Source organism: Phodopus roborovskii, unplaced genomic scaffold (genome assembly GCF_943737965.1).
Source record: "Phodopus roborovskii unplaced genomic scaffold, PHOROB, whole genome shotgun sequence".
In the NCBI taxonomy this organism is placed as follows: Eukaryota; Metazoa; Chordata; class Mammalia; order Rodentia; family Cricetidae; genus Phodopus; species Phodopus roborovskii.
Genome location: NW_026125295.1, coordinates 3,138,462 through 3,165,235, shown reverse-complemented (window position 1 = coordinate 3,165,235; position 26,774 = coordinate 3,138,462). Strand labels below are relative to the sequence as shown.

At 44.3% G+C, this 26,774-nt stretch overlaps 1 protein-coding gene across 1 annotated transcript in view; it reads right to left on the bottom strand.

The window, feature by feature from the left end:
- Window positions 1–26,560, bottom strand: part of Dync1li1 (dynein cytoplasmic 1 light intermediate chain 1) — a 33,444-nt gene extending 6,884 nt beyond the window's left edge. The window contains exons 1-8 of the mRNA XM_051201944.1: window positions 26,317–26,560; window positions 26,046–26,119; window positions 11,371–11,487; window positions 10,007–10,237; window positions 7,656–7,825; window positions 4,553–4,646; window positions 968–1,103; window positions 365–476 (exon numbers count right to left, since the gene is read on the bottom strand). Of these exons, the coding sequence (XP_051057901.1) occupies window positions 365–476; window positions 968–1,103; window positions 4,553–4,646; window positions 7,656–7,825; window positions 10,007–10,237; window positions 11,371–11,487; window positions 26,046–26,119; window positions 26,317–26,462 (1,080 nt within the window). The 5' untranslated portion in view covers window positions 26,463–26,560. The remainder of the gene's footprint in view (window positions 1–364; window positions 477–967; window positions 1,104–4,552; window positions 4,647–7,655; window positions 7,826–10,006; window positions 10,238–11,370; window positions 11,488–26,045; window positions 26,120–26,316) is intronic.
- Window positions 26,561–26,774: the final 214 nt, after the last annotated feature.

The following is a 26,774-nucleotide window of genomic DNA, read 5'->3' as shown; positions in this document are numbered from 1 at the left end:
CTAGATACAAGACATGCCTCAAGGGTAGAGTGGAAGAAACCACTGTAGTGTTGTTGTCTTGGCTCCGGGAAGAGCTGTAGCCTCAAAACTCCACAGTCTTCATGTACTCTAAGTGCTCAAGAGACACACGTCCACTCACGTGGCTTCCACGGTATGTTAGAAACCTATTCAGTGCTAGTGTCTTCAAATATCAAGGCAGAAGGACTAATGTAGTCAGCTGACATTTGCTGGGACAGATGCATGTGTGAAGCAAACTCAGCATCTATCATGACAGCTAAGGACACCATCTTCTTCAGGACTCTAATATGTCAGGGTTCAGATTAACTCTCAGCTTAGGTCTGGATAGAATATTTCTAAAACTTACCTTTCGGACAGGAGGTTTGGTTATGATGTCTTCAAAATTATCTTCTATTTTCAAAGTTTGAAAATTTTCATGTAATATTCCTATTTTCTTATCATTATCCCACCCTGCTGGACTGGAGAGAAATGCACATAAAACTATCAAGCATTTACACCATCATTTTTTCCACTTAACCCATGGAACGATCTGGGGGAGCACAGCACTAAGGATTGAACGTGTGCTTCCTGCGTGAAGGGATGAGCTCTATCACTGAGCTACAGCCCCAGGGACCAAACACAGGACTTCATGCATGCAGGGAAGCAGTCTACCCATCCAGGGAAAAATGTGAAACAAAGTCCACACTCCATCTTGGTCATCATATAGTGTAACAGCTGAATAAGCAGACACACTAATAAAGCACCTCGAAGACAATCTAACTAAAACAGCACAGAACCTGCAAAAGTCAAGGCAGGCAGTAAGCCTGAGAGGCGATGAGATGCAGGTCCAGGCAGGTCATAAACAAACTCTCCCCACCCATTCACCACCCAGGCCTCCGAGTCCCATCTCAACACAGCACACAGAGCCTGAGTGACAGCACAGGATAAACTGCACTTGGCACACACTTACATAAACACCGCATCCTTTTCCACCACCACCACGGGGATCTTGTAGGGGAACCCGTACAGCTTCTGGACGATGTATTTATAAACTAAGTCTATGTTCTTGTTCTCTTTCACTGACGTGTAAATAAGCGCTGCACCGTCTAGGCCTCTCATTAAGGAAAGAAGTGTGAGATCCACGAAGACACCACAGACCATGTTTTCACCTGAACATGCCCATACATATATGCACAGCGGCTTAGGAGGGAGGTATCTAATATGAGATAAATTTCTGAATTTCCCAGCACTCAGGAAGGAGAAGCAGGAGAATTAGAAGTTCAAGGCCATCTTCAGCTACACAGAGACTTTAAACCCAGTGATGTGAGAGTTGGTTGTAAAAAAAAAAAAAAAAAAAAAATCAAAAGTAAAAAATACTTATGTGCTACAAGGAAAATAGAAAATTTTATGTAATTTAGTTTTAGGAGGGCAGATGCTTCATTAGGTGAAGAAGTATAAGTAAATACCACTACCATATTTAAAGTGCATGAAAATGCTGGGCATGGCAGCATGGCAGCACCAAGGAAGCTGAGGCAGAAGGATCACCAGTTTGAAGGCAGCCTGGACCCTTGTCTTAAGGGGAATGGGATGGCATCATGGGTAAGTGTGCATGAATGCAGAGGTCTATGGAGTCCAGCAGAGGGTGCTGCAGGTAGCTGTGAGCCATCAGATACAGGTGCTGGAAACCAACTCTGCATAGCAACAAGTGCTTGAAACTGCCCGCTTATGCTCTTTTTGTTGTTTTCTTTTGAAGATGCGGCACACAGAAGTGCCCTCCTCCCCGGCACAATTCAACCACGAGGTAACATAGGGACACAGGGACAGAAGTGTGCAGGGACGGGCACAGGGGAAGGAAACGGCCGTGCCCAGAAATTTCATTCACGAGGCTGTCCTACGTGGTCTTTAAACATTCAACCTGGAGATGATGTGTAAACTAAGACACATGCAGGACCTAAGTTTTCCCCTGTAAGTTCTCTTAAAATTCTACTTAGAACCCTCATTTTTTTCTTCAGTTGGTAAACGTCACTCACTGACTCGCCTAATCCTTGCTACCTAAATTAGAAAGACTCTATTTGACATGTTTCCAAATGTGTGATCATAAAAATAATCCACAAGGGCTTGTTTTTTTAAGATTAATTTTATTTACTTTGGGGTGTTTGTTTTTCTACATAATTCTGGCTATCCTGGAACTCACAATGCAGACCAACGGACCTCAGACTCAGAGATCACCTACCCCAACCGTCCATAACGGGATCTGGTGCCCTCTTCTAGCATCCAAGCAATGTGCAGACAGAACACTGTATACATAGTAATATAGATATATTTTTAAAAGATGTATTTATTTTATGTATATGAATGCTATGTCTGCATGAACAACTTTAGGCCAGAAGAGGACATACACTAGAGATGGCTGTGAGCCGCCATGTGGGTGCTGGGAACTGAACTCAGGACCTCTGGAAGAGCAGCCAGTGCTCTTACCTCTGAGCCATTTCTCCAGCACCCCCCTCCCAGGAAGTTTTAAAAGCAGATTTTTCCATTCTCAACTTGGAATGCACCAAACTAAGAGGTCTTAGAATCTAAGATTTGATAAACAGCCTGACCCTGAAACCACTAACTTAGGCTCTTTGTAACAAAAACCTACAGGCTGAATGGACACAGCTGGGTGTGCTGATGGCACATGTCTTTAGTTCCAGCACTTGGGAGACAGAGGCAGGAAGAACTCTTTGAGTTCAAGGCCACTCTGGTCTACAGAATGAGTTCCAGAACAGCCAGAACCACATAGAGAAACCCTGTCTCAAAAAACCAAGATAGATAGACAGATAGATAGACAGATAGGATAGACAGATAGACAGACAGACAGACTGACTGACAGAAAGAATGAATGGATACAGCTTTTTAGGTTTTGAGACAGGGTTTCAGGTAGATTGACAATACTGTTACATTATATTTTACACATATATGTTTATTAGTTAATTTTCTGGTGGGAAACACCAGAACCAAGGCTTCTTAAGAGAAGGAAGAGTGTATTTGGCTCACAGTTCCAGAGGGATAAGAGCCTGCCATGGCAGGGAGACATGGCAGCAAGCAGCAGGCATGGAGCAGAATGCCAGGAGCTGACACCCTTCACCACACACAAAGGGAAAAGGCTGTGAGTTTTAACTCTAAAACCCATCTGTCTGTCTACCGCACATATTTATAGGTATCTTATGTAATTGTAGGTAAATATAAAAGGCTATGATTCCCAGGCTCCATTGAGGGTTTGCTTACTTTCCTCTAGCATTGGTTGGTTGGTTGATGTATGTGAGTGTGTGGAGGAGGGTATGGGGGGAGGTAAGTGTGTGTGTGTGTGTGTGTGTGTGAGAGAGAGAGAGAGAGAGAGAGAGAGAGAGAGAGGGTGTTAGAGACAGACTCAGACTCTGTAGTCTAGACTAGTCTAGAACTTAGAGCCTCCTGTGGCAATCTCCAAGCGCTTGGGTTGCAGGCTGCACCTCTACACAAGCCCACGTGCAGTGACACACTTCCTCCAACAAGGCCACACCATCTAACCTCCTCCTACAGCACTACCAACTGGGAACCAGCATTCCAATACATGAGCCTATGAGGGACAGTCTCATTCAAACCATCACAACCTGGTAATTAGTTCTCTTAAGCACAATTCTTTAAACATAGTAAATTAACATTGCATATTTCAATTCTTGCCTTCATGTGTAACAGAGCAGGCAAGAAGAATCATGGTTATGCCCCTTTCCCAATCTTACCCCACACCAGTTTTTTGTGGGGTTTTGTTTTGTTTTTGTTTTGTTTTTCAAGACAGGGTTTCTTTGTAGCTTTGGAGCCTGCCCTGAAACTCGCTCTGTAGACCAGGCTGGCCTCAAACTCACAGAGATCCTCCTGCCTCTGCATCCGAAGTGCTGGGATTAAAGATGTGCACCTTTTCCCCAATTTTTTAATGACCCATCCCTGTAGTGTGCTACTATAAATAAAAAGAGGCGTCTTTAATGACCCTCTTTTCTTCAGCTCACATGAACTGACTTCAAAAAAAGCAATGTGTCTGTTACAAAACAAAACTGTAACTTGCTGACCCACATGGTTTGCACAGGGAGATGCCCTTTCTGAAAAGGTCCCACCCAGAGTTGAGTGTAGAGGAGGCTCTTGGGTTCTAGGGTGGCCTAGGCTGCACAGTTTGCCTCAGAACACACACACACACCAAAACTCCAGAGAAAAGCAGCCAGCTATGTGGGGATTTCCTGCTCACTCTCTGGCTGAACACATTTGTATCCCATAAAAGCCCTTTGTAGCTCTGTGCCCTTCTCCCAAGACAGACTTGAGAATAAACCTGCTCAGGCCAGCCTTGAACAAGTCTGTTTTCTCCCGTTTATATCTGCCGACCTCCCATGTCTTCAACAGAGCAGAGAGCTCAGCACAAACCTAGCACCTCAGAACACCCACATTGACTGACCGGGCAACTGGGACAGGTGAGTGACACTCACAGACTTTCTACAGTCATCACAACTGCTCAGCTGGGGGGGGGGGGGGGACCACTGTGAAAGGATACACTGTAAACAGAACTTGCGGATGTGTGACTGGATAAAATCGAAGTGTTCATCTCTGTAGTCATGCTCTTTCTCCAATATGCTAATGGCATCACACTGTGAAGATAAACAGTCATAAGAGGGCATTGGGGTAACTTTAAACCCTGAAATCCCATAGGATAATTTAAACAACCACACAGTTCATTTGTTGATGAGAGTACACTATGGTGCCATCTACCAGGACTTGGGATATCAACTGAGACACCCATCTGTGTTAGCCTCCATCGGGCCAGGGTGCTCCAGGCACTTTCAGTACATGAAAGAATGAAGACCTCCAGACTTCCGTCCAGTGCTCACCCTTGCCCCTCGGCCACCAAGCCCCTGAAATGGACGAACTCATCCAGTCCTACCTCAGCTCTGCGGAGCACAGAGGTGCTCTCCCTCCCACCTATGGCCCCACCTCTTTCCTGGCGCTTCGGTCACCCGGCTACAGACCCAACACACAAAGTGAGGCTGGCCATGAAACACCGCCTGCACACTCAACAGGGCTTATTACTCTTCCTTGCTACAGAAAAACACGAAGGACAATACAGAGAGGCACGGGCAAACACCATGACATCCAAATAATTTCACTGAAACCCTTCCAAATTGAAAGCGTAGAATATAAAAAAATAAACACTGTATATTGTTAATTATTATATGCAACATTAGTCTGGGGTCTATATATAGATTTGTTACATAGACATACATTACAGAACAGTCTTCCTAAGTAATCACAAACACTGGCTTGCCCATTTTATATACTACTGAGTGACATCCCAAATCATTAAAGACACTTTATTGTGCTGCTGACATACTGGTGAAGTATGGCAGTTTACTGAACAGCTTTTAACTTAACTAAATCTGGGGCTGGAGATGAGGCTCAGAGGCCCTGGATTCAGCTCCCTGCATCCTCTCACTCCTTACAAAAGGTTAACTGAGCCAGGGTGGTGGCACACTGTATTTCACAAACCCTTAAGACACCATCAGGTGTACATTAGTGCATGCGCTCTAAAAAGGTGTAAGGGGGAAGAAAACAAAACAAAAAGTATAAGAGCACCAAGAGTGTGTATCCGTAAAGGGATGGAAATGAGACTCCGCTACATCAGCTTAAAGAACAGTGGAGAGGCTGGTGATGTGGCTCAGCAGGTGACACTTGCCAGTAGGCCTGACAGACAGCAGGCTTTCTATCCCAGGTCCTAAATGGTAGAAGGAGAGAGCCACTGCCCACAAATTGTCCTCTGACTTCCACTTGGTCACTATAGAATAGCTCACAAATATATAAAACATAAATGGTTTTTATGAACTAAGTTGTAGTTCTGTAACACTGACATATTTGTAAATAACCAGCTGTCAAATAAACATAAACTACACACAGATTCCAGTGTATATAAAATAATGTTCTACAGAAAAGATGTAACAACGCATTACACCAAAATCACAACTAGAAAAGCAGTAACAGGCTTGAACTCATTTAAATACTTCCACCTTATTCCTTAGTTACTGGTAATATTTTTTGTAAAATTTAAAATAAAACTTAAGCCAGGTCTTTGGGACTTAGTTTAGTCTTTGGGTTTAGTTTTAATTATTTTTATCCCAAAGATGAACAGATTTCTGCACTTTCTTCTTATTACAAGCACCTTTTCCATAGTATAAAGAGCAGGAATAATTTTAGTCTTTTCGGGTTATGTTAATTCTGGGAGTGGGGTTCAAAGGTCATTTACCTAGAATATACAAGACCTTGTGTTTTGACGGAAGGGAACAGAACAGTTTACATCCTGACACTTTCTCAACCACTCCACAATGGACAAATAGTAAACACACATTACTTATGACCAAGTGAACAGAAAATGGGCTTAACAGACAAGCTATGCTTCAAAAGAAATATCTTTTCATTACAGAATACATCCAGTAAAAATAACTAAGTTAACAGAAACATTTGTATGTACAAGGTAAGGTCTGGCTATGTAGCACAAGCTGATCTGGAACTCATGAGCTTCTGCCTTCCTGAAAGCTGGGATCCAGGAATATGGCAGTAAGCCAACAGATTTCTGAAAACATGATTCTGTCAGCACCTTTTAATAAATACACAAATAACAAATTCTTAATACTGGCATATCAACATTCTATAACAGGTGATACAGGGAACGTAAAAGTCATCGGTTGCCAGATGGAGGTGGTGCACATCTTTAATCCCAGCACTCAGGAGGCAGAGGTAGATGGATTTGTGAATTTGAAGCCAGCCTGGTCTACAGAGCAAGGTCCAGGACAGTCAGGGCTACACAGAGAAACCTTGTCTCGAAGAAAAAGACAAAAACAACAAAGAAGTTAGTATAGTATAATAAAAGGCAGTGTTGGAAGGCATTTTACTTTAAGCTGCATAGAGTGGTGCACGCCTTTAACCCCAGCACTGGACACAGAGCAAGCAGAGTGCCAGGACAGCCAAGGTCACGCACTGAGCTACAGTTGCTCCCTGTCTCAAAACCAAAACAAAACCCAGATGAACAAAACAGGAAGATATTTTATATAGAAGTAATAAGCTACTGAGGACTGGAGAAAGGTAAAGCAAGTAAGAGCACTGGCTGCTCTTCCAGAAGATCCAGGTGTCAGTATCCACATGACAGCTCACAATCATCTAACATTCCAGTCCCAGGAGACCTGACACTCTCTTCTGGCCCATGAGGGTACTACATGCATAGTGCATAGACATACATGTAAGCAAAACACCCATACATATAAAACAGAATACACGAACTATAATAATATCATTTCACCTATGACAATTTCTAACGAATTAAAAGTACAGTGAGGTCTAACTGAAACGATGGAAACGAAGTCCAACAAGCAGTCAATTGGAGATACCATTTTCTTTCAAAGAAACTGTTTCCAACCCCAAGCACTTCATGAGCGCAGTAGTATATGTTTGTGGTTCCATAACCCAGAGACCAGGACGGGAGGAGAGTGAATCTGACCACAGCCCACGGACACACGGGACCCTGTCTCAAAAGGAAAAAGTCATCCAGGAAAACCAACGCCCTAAAACAGAACAGCTGCAGGCTCTGTGAGGCCCCCAGGAAGCAAACCAACCTTTGTGCAGACTACGAGCACTGGGAGGCCCAGGTTGTGTGTGAGTGTGTCTGCACCCAGAGGTAGGACAATGCTGTCATCTCGGTCCTCCTGGGCGGCTGTGGCTCTTCGCTGTGGGGAAGCTGGGAAGTCTTCTCCAGGTTCCACGTACTCTTGGAAGTCTCTAATCACTGCAAGTCCAAGTAAACATGGTTTAGAAATGGCAGTGTGTGAGCCTCCACTATTTCTGCCACAACCTAAGTCTACTTTTCCTTTCTGCCACAACCAAAGTTTACTTTTCCTGGCCTTAGATAGCATCTTACTTAGGAGAAGGAACAAGAAATGACTTTAGAAGAGCTATATATTTAAAAAAAAAAAAAAATGTACACAGAGTGGGCCCACGTTACTGGTTTTACAGCACAATTCCACACTGGCAGCTCTACACAGTGGGGCTCCATGCAGGCTCTGTGCAGTGCAGTTAGGTGTATACGACTCTAGAGGCCAGAGAGATGGCTCAGTGGTAAAGGTACCTGCTGCCAAGCCTGATGACTGGATCTGATACCTGGGACCCATGAAATGGAAGGAGAGAACCAACTCCTGCAAATTGTTCTCTGACCTCCACGTGCAGTTGCACCTGGATCCACACACACAAGAAGAAAATAGAATTTATTGTGTTTAGTGTGTATCCTGCATACACTCTCCACATGTGTGCATTGCGCACACGTACACACACGCGCGCGCACGCACGCACGCACGCACGCGCGCGCGCGCGCGCACACACACACACACACACACACACCCTGAAGCTTTGGCCCTCTGCCCTCTCTAAAGAAAGGATACTGCAGGAAATTAGAGGAAAATAATTATGGAAGAAAAAGAATCTACAACTTAAGCATAGTGCTGGGGCTGGAGAGATGGCTCAGTGGGTTAATAGCACTGGCTACTCTTCCAGAGGACCTGGGTTCAATTCCCAGCATTCACAAGGTGACTGACGGTCATCTATATTTCAGCTGCATCTATAACTCAGCCGATGCCCTGTTCTGGTCTCCATGGGCATTCTACACACATGGCACAGACAGACATAAAGACAGACATGAATGCAAAACACCCATACACATAAAACAAAGATAAACTTAAAAACAGAATAAACAAACAGTGCTAACTGAAGAATACACCGAATACACTGAAGAAAGCACTTGTTGGGTAAGCATGAGCGCCTGAGCTCAGATCTCCATCACTCATATAAAAGCTAGTGGTATAACTTGTAGTCCAAGAGCTGGGGATGCAGAGACAAGCAAATGTCTGCAGCTCACTGGTCAGCTAGTCAAACTCAAGATGTGAGCTCCAGATTCAGCAAGAGAACCCCGTCTCAAAACATAAGGTGGAGAGGCTGGGAAGATGGCTCAGCATTTAAAAGCACACATTCTCTTGCTGAATTTGGTTTCCAGCACCAGGGCAGCTCACACTGTTGTAGCTCCAGCTCTAAGAGAACCAAAGCACTTCCTGGAGGCTGTAAGGATCTACACTTAAACATGCACAATTCCTACAACATATACAAAAAATTAAAACTAAAGGGATCTACATGCACATGTCCACACAAACTCAAACATAACACAACATAGTGTGAACTAGAAGCAAACATGGTTCAAGCACAAGCATGGATTTGGGGTTGGGGAGAGACATGATTCCATAGGCAATGATCATCAATGAAAGAAAATCACAGATTAAAATCTTTGAGACAGGTGTAGTGGAATATGCCTGTGACTTCAGCATTGGGGAAGAAAAGCACAAAGAATTCAAGTCTGAGTCCAGCCTAGGCTACAAAGGGAGACACTGTAGCAAAAACAAACAAGCATATATATATATATAACATAAAAATGCAAACATAACACACGTAAAAGTGTGAACCAGAAGCAGAGAGCAATGGTCCTAGCACAAGTAGGGGGAGGAGGGGAAATGACTCCACAGGCAAAACACACACTTTCTAATGTACTCTATAAATAACAAAACCAACTTAACATCTTTTTATTTATGTTAACATCTTTTCACATTGACAAAGTTGATACGACTACTAGTCACAAAACTATTGGAAGTGAGTAGCTGAAGAAAGCTTCACATTTTTACCCATAAAAATGACCTTTCAAAATGAATATACATAGCCATTTGGCAAGAATAAAACACACTTCTGCCAAAGAATTTACTATTATATATATTAAATATTAAAACTCAGTGCATCATTCAAGTTGAATTTCGAATGAAAGTCTTATTTCCTTCACTGAATCTTGTTTGGAGAAAAAACAATTGGAATGATTTTTATAGTCAGCTAAGATATCTCGATTGGAAGCCCATGTTACTTATTCTTGACCACTCACACTTCTGCTCCATTTCCTTCATCTCTTCAGGGGGTATTTTCAGCTTGTCAATGTGTTCTCTCACCACGCTTGCCCATTTCTGTAAGGAGTCCAAAGCAGTCCAAGGCTTTGACATATCAACGACCAGAATAACCAGAGTGTCCTTCAGAGAAAGGGCCTCCAGAGAGAACTTGAGTAGCCCTTTGTGATACAGGTCCCCATCCAAGATCCACACATTACATCTTGTTTGATCTACAAAGACAAAAGAATCCAGACCATTTCTTTCAGCAGCACTATTAAGCCATTTAATTATCCACAAGAGGTGCCTGCTACCATTGGTAAAGTTCAACTATTTGGGTCAAGTATGACAATTCAGAAGGCCTACAAGTATGTAACAGGTGAGTATAGGACAGAGTACCCCCTCTCTATCTCCTATTCCTTAATCAAGGCCAAGACATTAAATACCATGTTCATAGTTTACCATCAGCAGATAGAACTACACATACTCAAGAAATTACACACACAAAAAGGACAGTGGCCTAAAGAAGAAAAAAAAGGGCTCAGAAAATGAAAACAATTATGGAGACAATTACATTATTATAGGTATTGTTCTTTTGTTACAGTTATAAGAATAAAAGCTGGAGTAGGGGTGGTGGTGAGGGCCCCAAGGTAAGGGACCACGTGGGAGAACATGGCAGGTTCCACAGCAGGGGAGGGTGACTGAGGGGAGAGGGAATAACACGCCAGGCAGACAGAGCTCCAATGAGGAGTTTATTTAGAGAAGGGGAGCGAGGGGGAAGGGAAGAGACACAGAGGCACCGGGAACAGAAGAGGAGAGGGGGGAGAAAAAGAGGGAGTAGCTGGTGGCCAGCCGAAAGCAAGAGAGAGAGAGAGAAAAAGGGAAGCAAAAGAGAGCGTAAGTGGACAGGATATGACTTTTAAAGGGGTCCTTTGCACCTGCCTGCAGACTGGTACTCATGGGACCCTGGGCTGACCAGAGCACTGCCTGAGTGCATCCTGCCAGGTGACGGGGCAGGCCAGCGTAATGCCTGGGTCCTCACACTAGGAAAAGGAGGGAAAGGTGAAAAGAGGGCGGACAAAACAAAACAACCAGCGTACTGCAGGGGCTGACCAGAGGGCGACTGCAGGGGCTGACTGGAGGGCGACTGCAGGGGCTGACTGGAGGGCTGACTTCCCACATGAAGACACTGTAAAATGCTTAAAACCACACAACCTGAAACCCAACCTTACATCATTTACATCGCTATTCACCGGCCCAAGTGACATCCCAGACCTCCTATTGAGGGAAGCCAGCTGCAGTGGAGAACAGCAGGGTCCCTCAGAGTTGACTGCAGAAGGCCAGGGTACAGACAAGCCACACTCACCATCCCTGTCTTCATCGTGCACATTTAAGTACAAATACTCCAGGCCTCTTCCCTTCTTGTACTCCTCTATTCCCTGAATTTTTCTTATTAAGCTTGTTTTTCCAGCTCCATCTTCACCTAGATACATGAAAAAAAGAAAAAGTCTGTTTTAATTCTAATATGAACCAAGGACACTTTCTGTACCACGTGAAAAGCTAGTTCAACTGGCATCCGCCACAAAAGTAGCCCAGCCGAAGAGAGATGGGCAGCTCCACCATTGAAGCCGAAGTTTCTATACCCTTCTCCCAGTGTTATTGTTACTCTTGTTAAAGCTTGTTCCATCCTGCTATAAATGGTGTCTTCTCTGGGGAGAGTGACAAAGTGGGATGTCATGGCTTCAGGAAATGCCCCATACACATCATGCTAGTTTAACCACAAGGAGCACAGGGCTCCCTCTTAGCCCCTCACTCTGAAGAATCTCAGCTACATTGAGACATCTTTGTTTAAAGATCAGAGACAGGCAAGCTTACAAAGTATACCACAAACAGCATAGGGCAAGGATGGTAACAGAGCCACCACCTTCTTTCCAGATTTTAACAAACTGCTTACTTTAAAAATTATGTGTGTTGTGGTGCATGGTATGTGCTCACAAGTGCAGTGTCTGGAGGCCAGAGAATCTGATCTCTCTGAACATGGAGATACACATGGTTATGAACCACCCAACATGGGAACTGGGAAGCAAACACAAATTCTTAGTAAGAGCAGATGTGCTCTACACCACGGAGCCATTTCTTCAGTACTCTCCATCCCTTTTTGAAAAAAGACCTCACTATATAGCCCAGGTTGGTATCCAACTCATGATCTATTGTCACAACTGGGACTACAGGAATGCTACCACTCTTGACCTGGGGAGTGTCCTGATATTGCCCACATTGGCTTATTTGACTGGTCAAGACAGAGAACTGTGTTCCATTACTAACCATGAGTCATGGGGTTGGGAGAGCAAAGATAGCAAGTTGGGCAAGAGAAAAGAAGAGAAGGAAGATAGAACAGACATAAGTAGGAAATAGCCTTAAAAATATTAATGACAGGGAAAAGCTGGAGAGATGACTCAGAGGTTAAGAGCACTGGCTGCTTCTCCAGAGGTCTCGAGTTCAATTCCCAGCAACCACATGGTGGCTCACAGCCATCTGCAATGAGATCTGGTGCCCTCTTCTGGCCTGCAGGCATATAGGCAGGCAGAACACTGTAACAAATAAATATAAATGGCAGGAAAAGTGTATCATTTAAACTTAGCAAATATAGAAAGTTTAAGGACTGGGATGTAAATAAGTTGGTAGAGTCTTATCTAGCATGTATAAATCCATGGGTTTCCTTTCCAGCATCACTGTGATAATCTGAATGTAACTGACCCCCATAAGCTCATAAGGAATGGCACTATTAGAAGGCATGGCTTTGCTGGAATAGGTATGGCCTTGTTGGAGGAAGTGTGTCACCAGAGGAAGTCAAGACAGGATCTCTCCCTCCCTCCCTCCCTTTCCATCTCTCTCTCTCTCTCTCCCTTCCTCTCTCCCTTCCTCCCTCTCCATCTCTGGTTTTTCAACATGCCTGTCCTAACTCACACAATAGACCAGGATGGCCTGATGGCCTCAAACTCAGGGATCCAACAGACACCAGCACATACAAACACACACACACATAACACACTTCAAATAAACCTAATTAAAGTTTAAAAAAGCAAAGTATTCCAGATGTCAAGTGTCTTAGTTAGGTTTCTATGGCTGTAATAAAGACCAATACCAAAAACAACTTTGGTGTGTGCCAGTATTTCACCTAACAGCTTACAGCAGTCCATCACGCAGGGAAGCAGGGCAGGAACTCCAGGCAGGACCCTGGAAGCAGAAGCTGAAGCAGGGACAATGGACAAGTGCTACTTACTAGTTTGCTCTTCCTGCTTTCTTTCTTTTCATTTATTTTATTGCCTGAATTTTTGCCCACATGTACGACTGTTCACCATGTGAGTGCCTGCCCTGTGGAGGTCTGAAGAGGATATCAGACCCCCTGGAACAGGAGTTACAGGTTTCTGTGAGCTGTATGGGTGATGGGAATTGAACCCAGGTCCTCTGAAAGAGTAGCCAGTGTTTTTAACCTTTGAACCTTCTCTCTATCCCTCTTTGTCTTCTTATAACCATAGGACCACCTTTCCACAGAGGGTATGGTCCACAATAGGCTGAGCTTTCCCACATCAATCATCAAACAAGCATTCCACAGACTTGCCTACAGGACAATCTGATGGAAGCATTTTCTCAGTTGAAGTTCTCTCTTCTCTGATGACTCTAGCTTGTATCAAGTAGAGGAAAAAACTGACACACACCAGAAGTGGTGGTACATGCCTATAATCCCAACACTTAGCAGACTGAGGCAGCGTGTTGAAAGCTTGAGGCTAATCTGCACTAAATTCAAAACCAGACTTACATATACCACAAGCAAAAGAAGGTGTCTCACAACATTCACTACTATTTCATCTGTAGTTGAAAACTGGTAATTTTCATCATCATTTTTAACACCTCATTATTAGTAAATATAACCATAATTATCAATCAGAAGTTTGACATTATTTACATAATTCATACATAATACATAATATACATACATGTTAAATCAGATTGGTATGGTGAAAAGGTATTTTCACTCTATTGTTCATTGCAGCATTATCCACAATGCCAAGATATAAAACCCAACCTAAGAGTCATCATCAGATGGGTAAAGAAAATTCAACAAAACCAGGCATGGTGTTGCATATCTATAATTTCAGTATTTAGGATTTGGAGGCAGGAGGATTATAAGGGGAAAACCAGCCTAAACTTTGAGTTTGAAGCCAGCATGAGACCCTGCCTCAAAAAAAAAAAAAAAAAAAAAAAAAAAAAAAAAAATAAAATAAATACACAGCAGATTGCTACAAAGTCATAAAAGAAATACTGAATTTGTGAAAATGAAATAAACTCAGAGGACACAATGTTAAGTGAGATAAGCCAGGCACAAAAGACAACTTCCCCAGGCCAGAGACAGGCCCATAGAACAGAGTGTGCAGTGCTGGTTCCCCGGAGCTGAGACACTGGTAAGGCCGAGATCACAAAGACCACAAAGTCTCAGGTAGGAAGGGAAAGTGGTATCGGAATTCTCCTGCACTGCACTAGGCACCAGCCTGCAGTGTGGTGTGTGCGCACTGCCCAGGGCACGCTAAGGCTTCTCATCACAAGACAGGCAACATATGACATGACAAGCCATTGCCCAGAGCGCATATGTCCCACACAGTATGTTGTACACAGTAAGCATGTATAATTTTACCTAATTAAGAGGAAGGATGTGGCAATTAAATGACTAGTGTATACTACTTCTATGGTGTACTATTAAACAACAGATTAGGTTAAAAACAGTAATATCTATGATAATAACAGTTATTCCCATGATAAACCACCATGCTTAAAAGCTGGAAATAAAGCTAACTGCTACAAAGTGGGATGTCAAAAGTGTTTGCCGTATTGGTCTTGCAATTTGAATTCTCTCAGCTCTATATAGCAGTATGGCATTTAACTTACAGCTTTGAAATTGCTTGAGGGCTATAAGGAAGAGAATTTCTATCCATCACCTCAGGAGGGAGAGTAGATTCTCACACTAAAAATAATTGAGTCACCATGATAGAGAAACTTTGGGAAAGCTTATTAAGAAAGGTGCCTGCCTCCTACAAATTATGAACTAACTGGAAATTTTAAAAAAGACAAAGAAAAGGAAGAAAAGAAAATCAGCCAGGCAATGGTGGCATGACCTTTAATTTCATCATGGGGAGGTGGGCAGCGCAGAGTCAGATCTCTGTGATTTTGAGGCCAGCCTGGTCTACAGAATGAGTTCTAGAATAGCCAGGGCTACACAGAAAAGCCTTGTTTCAAAAAAATGAAAAAGAAAAGAAATACCAACCTCCACCTGCCACAGTCACTGTCCTAAGAAAGGAGACTAGTGATGTCTGAAGTCAGACAACTAAGGTAACACTTCAGCCAAACCCTGCAGGATTAATTAACCACGAGGAGTTACTCATTTCAGGAAGAGAAAATGAGTACAGCAACCCAGGCAAAGGAAGTGTCCTTCCAACAAGGACAAATAAACATTTGGCACGGTGGCCCAGCCTACAATCCCAGCACTGTGTGAGTGAGGTAGGGTACCAAGCTTGAGAGCAGTGTGGGCTATATAAAGAGTAGATCAAGGGGGCAAGCTTGAGGCCAGCATGCCAGGCTAAAAAGGCAAACTGTCCTTATGATAATGAAGAGCCACCAGCAGTTTAGATATTTTAGAAAGACTGGGTGGCAGAAGCCAGTATAAGAATCTTAAGTCTGGGACAGGCCTAATAGCACAAGTCTGTACCCACTCAGGAGGCTAAGGCAGGAATACTTCAAGTCTTGTCCTAATTACAAAGTGAGTTCAAGATCAACCTAGGCAACTTAGAGACTCTATCTAAAATAAAAACAAAACTAAAATGGCCAGTAGGAGTAAAGGCACTTGCAACCAAACCCAACAACCTGAGTTTAGTCCCTAGGACCCACAAGGTGGAAAGAAAAGAGAAATGACTCCTGTAAATTGTCTTCTGACCTCCACCTAATTCCAGGGCATGCACGCACACCTGTGTGTGAGTGTGCGTGCGTGCGTGTGTGTGTGTGTGTGTGTGTGTGCGCGTGTGTGTGTGTGTGTGTGTGTGTGTGTGTGTTTATGTGTGTATGGGCGGCAGGAGAGGGGGGAGATAAACATATATACATATTCATTCTCTCTCTCCCCACCCCAAACAATTAATTTTAAAAAATTAAAAAAAGAGAGAGAGTAAGGAGGTGGTGGCGCCCGCCTTTAGCCCCAGCACTCGGGAGGCAGAGGCAGGTGGATCTCTGTGAGTTCAAGGCCAGCCTGGTCCACATCCCTACACAGAGAAACCCTGTCTGGAAAACAGCAACAACAAAAAAAGCAGCTAAGGCTGCAGCTCTGTGACAGAGCACTCAGCACTAATCCAGCAACATCTCTCCCCAGAACTTCTACAGTAGTAATAACAACAACAACAAAAAGTAAAGGAGGAAATATGCCCCCTAGCTTTCCTTGCCTCCTGTTGCCTTTTCCCCACAGAGCTCACTAGCACACCTGTGCTGCACTTAGTCTCCGAATGGAAGCTGCAGAAGGCGAGTATGAATGTTTTGCTCACTGCCTACAAAGTATCTAGTCATCTCTAGTCTTCCATAGAATGGCCACTGAAGGGTACCATCAACTCAATACAAGTCCAAATTCTTGTGAGTTTCACAAATCCCCTTTCCTATTTTAAAGAATCGTTTAGCTGGTCTATCTACAAAGCAAGGTCAGGACAGCCAGTGTTGTTACACAAAGAAGCTGTCTTGAAAAAAAAAAAAAAAAAAAGGAAATTTTTTTTTTTTTTTTACTGTTAACTGGTCTGAAAATCAAAATGTTAAGAAGCTAGGTCAAAAAGATGACAAGATGGGAATGTTACCATACGTTTCCATTTCCTAAAACACTACTCTTAAAGTAGGTAAATGGCTCTATAAAACTGGGAACGGGAGAGATGGCTACAAAGTTTAGAGCACTTGCTGAGCTTGCAGAGAACTAACTAGAGTTCAGCTCCCAGCATGCCTGGAGGTGGCTTCAACCATGTAACTGCAGCTCCAGGGATCCAACATCCTCTTGGGGCCTCCAAGGGCATCCATTACATACTCAAGCACAGACACAGGCACATAAATAAGTAAACATATGCTGGGTGGTGGTGGCACACCTTTAATCCCAGCACTTTAGAGACAGGGAGGTCCCAGACTAGAAACTATCCCATTCTTCTCTGGCATAACTAGCTACTTGCTCACCAAAACAAAAACCCTGTCTTAGCCACTGAAAATCCTTTACCAGCATTACTCACCACCACATTCTCTGTTCACAATGTGTCTCATCTGTACCTGCTTGTACTGGGCCTTTACCACATCTATTAAAACTGCTCACGACTCACGCTTATAAAACTTGAGGCTATATGCTGGGCATGGAGGCACACTCCTTTTATCCCAGCAGAGGCAGGAGGATCTCTCTGAGTGTGAGGCCAGCCTGGTCTACATAGTAGAGTTCCTATGTAGGCAATCCAAGGTGAAAGCCCTGTAAAGTCAAGAGTCCTGCAGGGACGATGCTAAAATAAGTTTATCTAAATTTGCATTTTTATAAACTACATTTTCTCAAGGAGAACATGGTTTCATTTTTCCTTTTTCTCCAGCATTGGGAACTGACCAGAGGAACTCATATACTCTAGGTAGGCAAGCATTCTGCCACTGAGCTGCATCCTTAGTCCTAGCAGACATATTTTAAACTGCTTTTAAAACAAAGGAAAGCTGGGTGTGATCCCACTCCCCTGCACTTCCTCTGGAAATAAAAGCAGAAGGATCCTAAGTTTGAGGTCAGCCTAGACTACATATGGAGGCTCTGTCTTCCAAGGCGGGAATGGGAAAAGAAGAAAGCATGATTGGATAAATACTATTATAATAGTTATTTTCGTGTCCACATACAGATAGATGCCAGGAAACTTGTAATGTAAATGGCTATAAAAATCAATTTAAGCTACAGGCCACATAGGTCTCTCACATAGTCTTTTATAGCTTCTAACATTAAAAACAAGTTTAATCACATGTAGTGTGCGGGAAGTTGCTTCTCTGCTTCCACTTTGCAAGTCCTGAAGACCAAACTCAGAGCATCAGGCTTGGTAGCAAGCACTTTTACATGCTGAGCCATCTCACTGCCTCGCCCCCTGTAGCTCTTTAAAACCATAAAGAAACATAAACAAAAGTCACTCTTAGCTTGTTGGCCATTCAAAATGACCATGGGCTATTCCTTGATGACAGTTGGGAACTGCTTTGCCCTAGCCAAGTTTAAGAGGCCACAGTCAGGGAAGAGCCTTGTGTGACCCACAGATGAGCAAAGGCACAGAAGCCTGGTGATCACTGCTGCAGACTACAGCGGCACTCTCCACGTGAGCAAGCCTGTATTCCATGTTATCTGCCCATGCTCTGCTCACGTAAGCCACTCACAAGATCCAGCACTTACCAGACTTCAGTTTCCTCTAAAACCACAGCTATCAATCCTTATACCTCAGTTCAGATTTAAAACAAAAGTGGGGGAGGGACTGGAGAGATGGCTCAGAGGTAAAGAGTACTGGCTGCTCTTCCACAGGTCTGGAGTTCAATTCCCAACAACCACATGGTGGCTCACAACCATCCATAATGAGATCTGGTGCCCTCTTCTGGCCTGCAGGCACACATGCAGGCAGAATGTTGAATACATGAATAAATAAATCTCAACAACAACAACAACAAACTCCTGTAGGCCACCAGCAGTGCTTTAAAAAGAACTGTATGAAAACATGAAGCAGGTGAAAGTGAGAGGCCACACAGCATGTGATGTAACTGCTAGCCCAAACACTAAAGCATAGCACTGCTCCCAGGGTTCCCAGAACTTACTGTACATCATGCTCACAAGGCTAGGAAGTGGGTGGTACTGCCTGAAATGCAAAGCAACTTAAGCCCCACCAGCACTCATGAACACAAAGCCACATCACCACCATGTGCCTGCATCAGCCCTGCCACTCACGACGAGACAAATTAAACAGCTCTGCATTCACTTTTCTGTTTTCTCTTTTGCTTAGCATAGGTTTGGTGCCACACACCTTCTCTGCAGAGCTTTGATTGCTATCTCCACACCGGTGATAGATACATCGGGGTGTACATCATGATAAACGGGTGAGAAGGAATTCCCAACCTGTCATATAAAAACAAGATGCAACTTTATTTGATCTTGCATGAGATAACATAAACCAGCATGTTTCATCTGAAAGTTCTCGTGACAAAACCCATGAGAGACCTTTCTTTTTGTGTTTTGTTTTTTGAGACAGGGTCTCTCTATCCCTGAACTCCTTATGTAACCAGGCTGACCCTGAACTCACAAAGATCTACCTGCCTCTGTATCCTAAGTGCTGGTGTGTGCCACCACACCCAGCCTCACAAAGGACCTTCACTCAACTGCTTTTGGCTGAGATCTTCCACTCAGCCCCCACAGGGTATGTGAGGATCCAGAGAGATGGGGCTTTTGACCTGCTCCCATCTCTCAGTGAGCATCTCCCTCCTTGGTGAGGTACAGTGGGAATAGGCTGTTCCCCAGCAGCAGGTCTTGGTGCCATGAGTAAACTTTTATACAAACCTGTTCATACTAAATGCTCAGAAGCATCAAGGAGTATCCACAGAGCAAAAAGACAAAGCCAATTTTGAACTAGTGAAACTGTGAAGCCTGAAACACAAAGCCCTCGTCTGTAAGCCAGCAGAAACACTACACAACAAACCACTGCGAGTAACTGGTGTAACAGGATAGATCCCATCACTTAGCAATTCCCATCACATGAAAACATTAGGACCTATTCTCAGCTATTTTTCTGACTCTCACAAACTGATTAAAAGGGAATTAAAAATCAGTTTAATTCAATAAACACTAAGGCCAGTAAATGCTGATCCCAATGGCATACCAGCTCCTCTGCTCTAGAGGTCAAAGTCTCACTGAACTAAAGGCTCTTTATCAGCAGCTATGGTATGTGTTACTTAGCAGTGTCACTCGTAGGAATTTATCCCAAAGATAATACTGGGTACATGGAAAGTAAGATGTAACAATAATGACCTATAATCAATCATAATTACAATACAATCAAATATACCATTATTCAATAAGGAAAAATAAAAATTGGGCTGGTAAGGTAGCAGAGTTTGATCTCTGGATCCCACATAAAGCTGGAAGGGTTTCCCCTGTGTAGGCTCCTGCAGAATTTCTGGGAGTTTCAGCTTTATTACCAACCAACACTGATTTCACATGCTCATACATACTACTCTGCTAGACCTCTGGCTGTCATGTGCAAATAAGTTAGCATACACTGAGGGGCTTTATTTAATGTAGTATTTGAGACAAATACCTCCTTCCCTGCAGTTTAGAAAATGTTTTGTGAATAAAAATGCAATAATCTGTTTCTTATGTTGTTGTTCTTATTAAGTTATTAATTCATTATTTTTTGCTGTCGTAAGAGGACATCTTGCTATGTAGCCCAACTGGCACAGAACTCTCTTTCTCTCCCTCTTTTTGGTTTTTTGAGACAGGGTTTCTCTGTATTGACTTGGAACCTGTCCTGGAACTCACTCTGTACTGTAGACCAGACTGGCCTCGAACTCACAGAGATCAGCCTGCCTCTGCCTCTGCTGGGATCAAAGTCGTGTGCCACAGACATCGGGCTCACAGAACTCTCTTGTAGCACAGGGTAGTCTCAAACTAAATTCCTCAGCCTACGGACTGCTCAGATCATAAATATGAAACACAAAACTTGGTTGTGATGTAATCTTTTAATAATTAGTTACTAAAAAAGGTTGTCAATCTTCAAGCTAAAAAAGTGGTAGGAAAAACTAACTCAGCAAAGTTGTCCTCACTCCACACCACACACATAATACATATTTAAATGCATATTTCTATAAATAACTTATATGATATATAGTTTTTTGGTTTGGGGAGGTTTTGTATTGTTTTGTTTCCAGTAAGACCTCATTAGGTTGTCCTGAAACTCACTCTGTAGATCAGGCTGATCTCAAAGTCACAGAGATCTGCCTGCCTTTGCCTTCCAAGTGCTTGGATTTAAAGTCATGTGCCACCATGCCTGGCAGTTGGCTTCATTTTTTTTTTTTTTTTTTAACATTTTATTTTTTCTTTCTCTAGCATGAAACATGCACAACTTTTAAGTTAGTGACTTTCCACTTTAAAGTTTTTAGACAATGTCTTTGGTTCTTTTAACACCATGAAGTATGGAATTACCTCAAAGTATAGATCAGGAGGTGACGTCACCAATGCTTCCGCCTCCAAAGACGGAAGAGAATCTACTCCCAGCTGCCTGGCCTCTCGGTGGACCCCTTCCACCTCAGCTGAGGTACCTCAGCCTTTCTCAGCAGGTACTCAAACCTTTCCACTGCCCTTCACCAACAATCTCCTCGCCAGTGTCCTTCCAGCAAGTTTCTCAAAGGTACTGCTTCACACTGACATTTCATGGGCTTGTCTTACTCAGTCATCTTCCCATAGGACTGTACAAGCTTCTGGAGAGCAGAAAGGGACTCTCAACCCAGTTTTCCTTGGATGATTCTGCACAGTATAATTCTAAAACTGCTGAAGAAATGGAGTGGTGTGCCCATCAATACAAAGTTTTTTTTTTGTTGTTTGGTTTGGCTTTTTTGAAACAAGAGTTTCATGTAGTTCAGGCTGAACTCTAACTCATTATGTAATGGGGATGATGCTGAATTCCCAATTCTCTTGCCTCCACCTCTCAAGTATTAGGGGGGTGTGCCACCATGTCCACCTACTCACCTCAACATTCAAAGTGCTTTGGCTGGAGTTCTCTTTGGGTGAACTTCACTCCAGCTGAAGAACCATTCTACCAGTCTATATCTATCACTATTGCAGCTCTGCTTTCTGTTTTTGACAGTAGCACTGGGGGAAATGTGTCTACTCTTAATTCTTAAATCTCTACTCAACCATACTGAGGGTTAATTCATCATGCATGCAACACATACTCACTGATTACCTACTGTGCCAAATACCATAACCCATTGAATAAAACCTCCATTAACTGTCATTTTTGATTAGGGATAAAACTAATAGAAACAAAGGGATTATAGGAACTAACCAATTTCAGGTCAGGACAAAAACTAGCCTGTTGCCTGTTTCTACAAATAAAGATTTATTGAAACGCAGCTATGTTTCACTCATTCATGTATTATCTGTGGCTGTTTGGGGACTAGAGAGCAGAACTGAGGAATTGCAAGAGACTAACTATATGGCTCACAAAGCATACATTACTTCCACAGAAAACTTGCCTGGCCCTGACTTTTTGTTTGTTTGTAGATAAGGTTGGCCTGAACTCAGAGATTCATCTGCCTCTGCCTCCCCAGTGCTGGGATTAAAGGCATGCTCTACCACCACGCTATTTTAAGATAACAATATGCTATCTGATCCTCAAAACATTTTGGATTTGGTGTATTTTTTAATAGTAACATATACTAAACACATAATTTTATGCCAATCCTCAACTCAAGTTATGAGAGATGCTTTTATCTGTCAATCACTGGTATCATAGTCTCACAATCACTAAACCAGGAAACAGCATCAACATAACTAATAAAAACATGCTTCCCGGGTACAGAAACCTGGGGATCTTTAATCCCCGCTCCTCAAAAGAGTAATAGTTCAGGGGCTCAGGATCACCTCAGTGCTAAATGCCTGCCTATCATGTGTGAGGCTCCAGTTCAATCCCTACTACCCACCTCACCCCCACGAAAAAAGGAGAAAGATACAGATCGAGTGCTGTCAGTCTTTCTGGACTTCACTATGAGCCAGGCCCATGTAGATTAAAGGCTGCTTATTCACAAGTGTCATGGCCAGTTATATCCCTCAATAAGTCACATCCCAAAGCCCAATAAGGACTTGGATTTTCTTCATCTTTCCCTGTTAGGTTGTTCGTTGTTTTGTTTTTTAGGAGTTGTTCTGTTTGTTTAGGGTTTGGGGGGGCTGTTTATGTTTATGAGTGTTTAGTGCACGTGTGTGTGCCCCACTGGTGTGCCTGGTGAGGAGCCAGAGAGGGCATCAGAAGCCCTGGACCTGGAATTAAACATGGTTATGAGCCACCATGTGGCCCTGGGCCCTCTGTGAGAGCAAGTGCTCTTAGCTGCTCGCTCTTAGCTGCTCGGCCACCTCTCCAGCCCCTTGCTCTAGGTTTGCTTTGTGATTCTGGTTTGTTGTTGTTGTCTTACTATGTAACTGGGAATGGCTTTGCATTCACTCCTGACTGAATCTCCAAATACTGGGACAAAAGGTACACATCACCAAATCACCCAGCTTCTTTTTAAACACAGATCTCCCTATACAGCGCCTTTAGTCATTAAGACCATATTTTTCCTTTAAATAATTACTGGTATTTTGAATCAAAAATAACCATTGAGTAGTAAGAGTTTTTATGTATGGCACTGTTGTCCTTGAAGGGACTTCAATCCAGTTAGAAAGCTAAAGCAGTGCCACACCACACAGAACCATTTAACTGTATCTAAATCACACCTCATCTATAAATGGGTGCTATCATCTTCCCTCCAGAGTGGGCGACAGAACTGTAGATGAGATGTGCATGAAAATGTTTCTGAAACAGCTCAGTGGTTAAGAGTGCATACTGCTCTTGCTGAGGACCTGAATTCGAAACACAGCATCCACATCAGGGAGCCTACAACTGCCTGTAATCCCAGCTCCAGGGGAATCTGATACCTCTGAATGCATGTATATATAACCCCCTCCCACACACACACACAAAGCAAAGAAAATACTTTTGGTAATCCCTTACCTATAGATCTGACTCCTTTATCCTACTGCAGGAAAGGTGAAGCTCAGGGTTACACTGTAGTGTGTGGCTATGTATATAGTGTCACTATGCAAGGGAATCAGGCAAAGGCCTATATCAGCCCTCTTACTGGGCTATTTCTGAAACACAAAGCCTTGTTAACAGGCTCAGATTTCTTTTTTCTTTGAATATAGACTCCAAAACAGCCCCCTCACTCATGAGTGACACATTAGAGCCTAGCATCTACCTCCCAGGCCTGACAGCCTCAAACTCATAACAAAGACACCTGGACACCTGCTGTGTGTTTCCTTCCTCCACCTCCACAAACTAAATGCAGCTTTAATACCTGATAATTATGTGGCTCTAAGAACTCTTTAGAGAATTTTGTAAAAAGTAACTGTATTTTTGCATAACGTGTCTAAAAATCAATGATCAGCTTTTCCCAAAGCTTTCTGAAAAGGACTCAGGGAAACCCTAAGAGTACTGAAAGAAAAAACATGACATTTCAGGCTTATATAACCTGACACCAGATGGAGCTTTCTGAACTATTAAGTTCATAAGAAAGAAAACTTAGCCTAGGTAGAGTGTGGGGCCTCCAAGTACACCAAGTCTTATAGACTAACTCTGTCAGAAGGATCTAGAAAACACCAGACAGGAACAAGACTGCTCTTTTTCATTGGTGAGATTGGGAAGAAAAGAAATCTAACAGAGTAACCAAAACAGAATCCACTTCAAGGTGGCCACACAGTCTTAAGTCCCCTGTAGCAGTTAGTAATCTGTCTACATCAGCAATTAAAGACATTGTCTAGAACTGCTTTGGGTTTGTTGCTTTGGGACCCTCCTTTATCTCTGCCCTATCGATATTTCTTATGTAGGCCGTAACCCTTTCCTGTTTTTAACTGGGCACACTGCAGTAGGAGCAGCAGGCACTACAGCAACTCTAAGTCACTTGTTACAGTCGTCTCCAGATTGGAATGTTTTGTCATTCAGTCAAGCCATCGAATAGATCTGCTGCCTGGTTTCCCACAGCGCCTCATTTGACCCTCCCACAATTCCAGGAGCCAGGCACAGTTATTACCACAGCTCTCATTTGAAAGATGAAGGAAGCCAGGTTTACAGACACCTACCGGCTTACTTAAGATCATACGGTTTGTATGTGACAAGGGCTTTTATTCAATCTAAGCTATCTGCACGTGGTGCCTTCCATCACTCGAAAAGCAAGGTAAGTGTACAAAGCCGATTTTTCCAACTAGCTGGACCACAGCTTTATACAACACAAAGACATATGCATATAATGACAGGTCATAGAAAATGAGTCATTTCTTCCTACCTACCCATTCACAGTCAACTGTAAAGCCTCTCAGGTAGCAATTCCTAGGCACACATAACAAAAACTCTTCAGGCACAGCTTCCCGGGCTTTTGGCTAAAATGCAAGGGTCTTGAGACATCCACATCTAAGTTTTAAAATATAATTGTAATCTTATTATACACTCCAATATCTTGCATGGAAAAATAAATTAATAAAAAATAAAAACGAGAAATTTCTCCCGGAGCTGGGAAAACTTGCAAAACTGTGAGGCTGGGATTGTCTTGCTGTCCTTCCGTCCTTTATCCCCACTTTCCAACCAGTAGAGATTAAAAAAAAAAAAAAAAAAAAACATAAGCGAACGGGGAGAAACATGCCTCCCTTATTCTCTAGCCATTCGGCTGAAGGAAATAATTGAGAACGCTGTTCTACTGCCCTTTACAAATTTCAGAGTTATTAGGTGACAGCTAAAAAGGCAACTGCAACCCGAGTGCACAGTTGATTCAAATAACACTCATCACGACCCAGTCTCTGGCTCCTGTCAACTACACAAAAGAGTCGGCTATTAAATATTAACGGCATGCATTTGCGCTGGAGCCCTCCTGCTAACCAATCTCTGTTATGAAAGGAAAAACTGTCCCCGTTTGTCTAGGTAGACCCTCAGACCACTAGGATTCCCCTAGGGTGTTCTGTTCATCCTGTCTCTCCCAGGGGGAGATGACAGGGTCGCCCCACATCCCAGGGAGGAGAAAGGACGGGAGGGTCCAAGCCGGGAGAACCGGGGTCCCCTCGTCCCCCAGCTGTCAGCCGCAGGTCGGGAGGCGGGTCGCGGCCGGGCCCGCTGTCCGCACAAAGGGAGTGGGCGAGCGGATGGATGGGTGAGCGTCGCGACATCCCCGGCCCCGGCCGAGCCCACTTACCCAGCAGCAGCACGTTCTTCCCGGTCGGGAGCTTGGAGCGCGAGCGCGTGGAGACCTCGCTGAGGATGCAGGACCTAACGGGGAGCAAGGCGCAGGCTGAGGCCGGGCCGGGCCGGGCCGAGGGCGGGCACCGCCGGCCCCAGCTCCCGGGAGGCCCCGCCCGGCTCCCGGCGCCCGGCGCCCGGCTCCCGCGGGGCTCTGGGATCCCCGAGGCGTCCGCCCCGAGCCAGCCGATAACCCGCGGGGGACCAGAGAGGGGTGCGGTCGTTACCAGAGGTTCTGCCCGTCCTCGTCGTCGCCCGGCGCGGGGCCGCCGCTGCCCGACGCCAGCTCGTGGGCCAGGGGCCCGCCGGCGTAAGCGGAGGCTAGCCCGGGTGGAGAAGAACCGAACGAGCCGACTCGCCCCACGGCCGCCATCTTGGTCGGGAATCACACCACTCCTGACAGGGCAGCGGGAGCGAGGCCGAGGCGGCGGCGGCGGCGGCGGCGGCGGCGGGAACCCGGATATGGGCGTTCGGGGCTCAGGCGCTGACCGCGCCTGCGGGGGCGGGGACCAAACCTGAGGGCGGGGCCTGGGGCGGGGCTGCCGGAGGAGCGGGAGGCCGCTGCGCGTGCGCGGGAGCCCCGCGCCGGCCCCCTCCCCGCGGGACTGCGCGTGCGCGGCCTGGCTTAGTCCTAGGCTTGGTGGCCACCCTGCCTTTCACCGGGTCGCCAAGTAGAAGCGCTGCC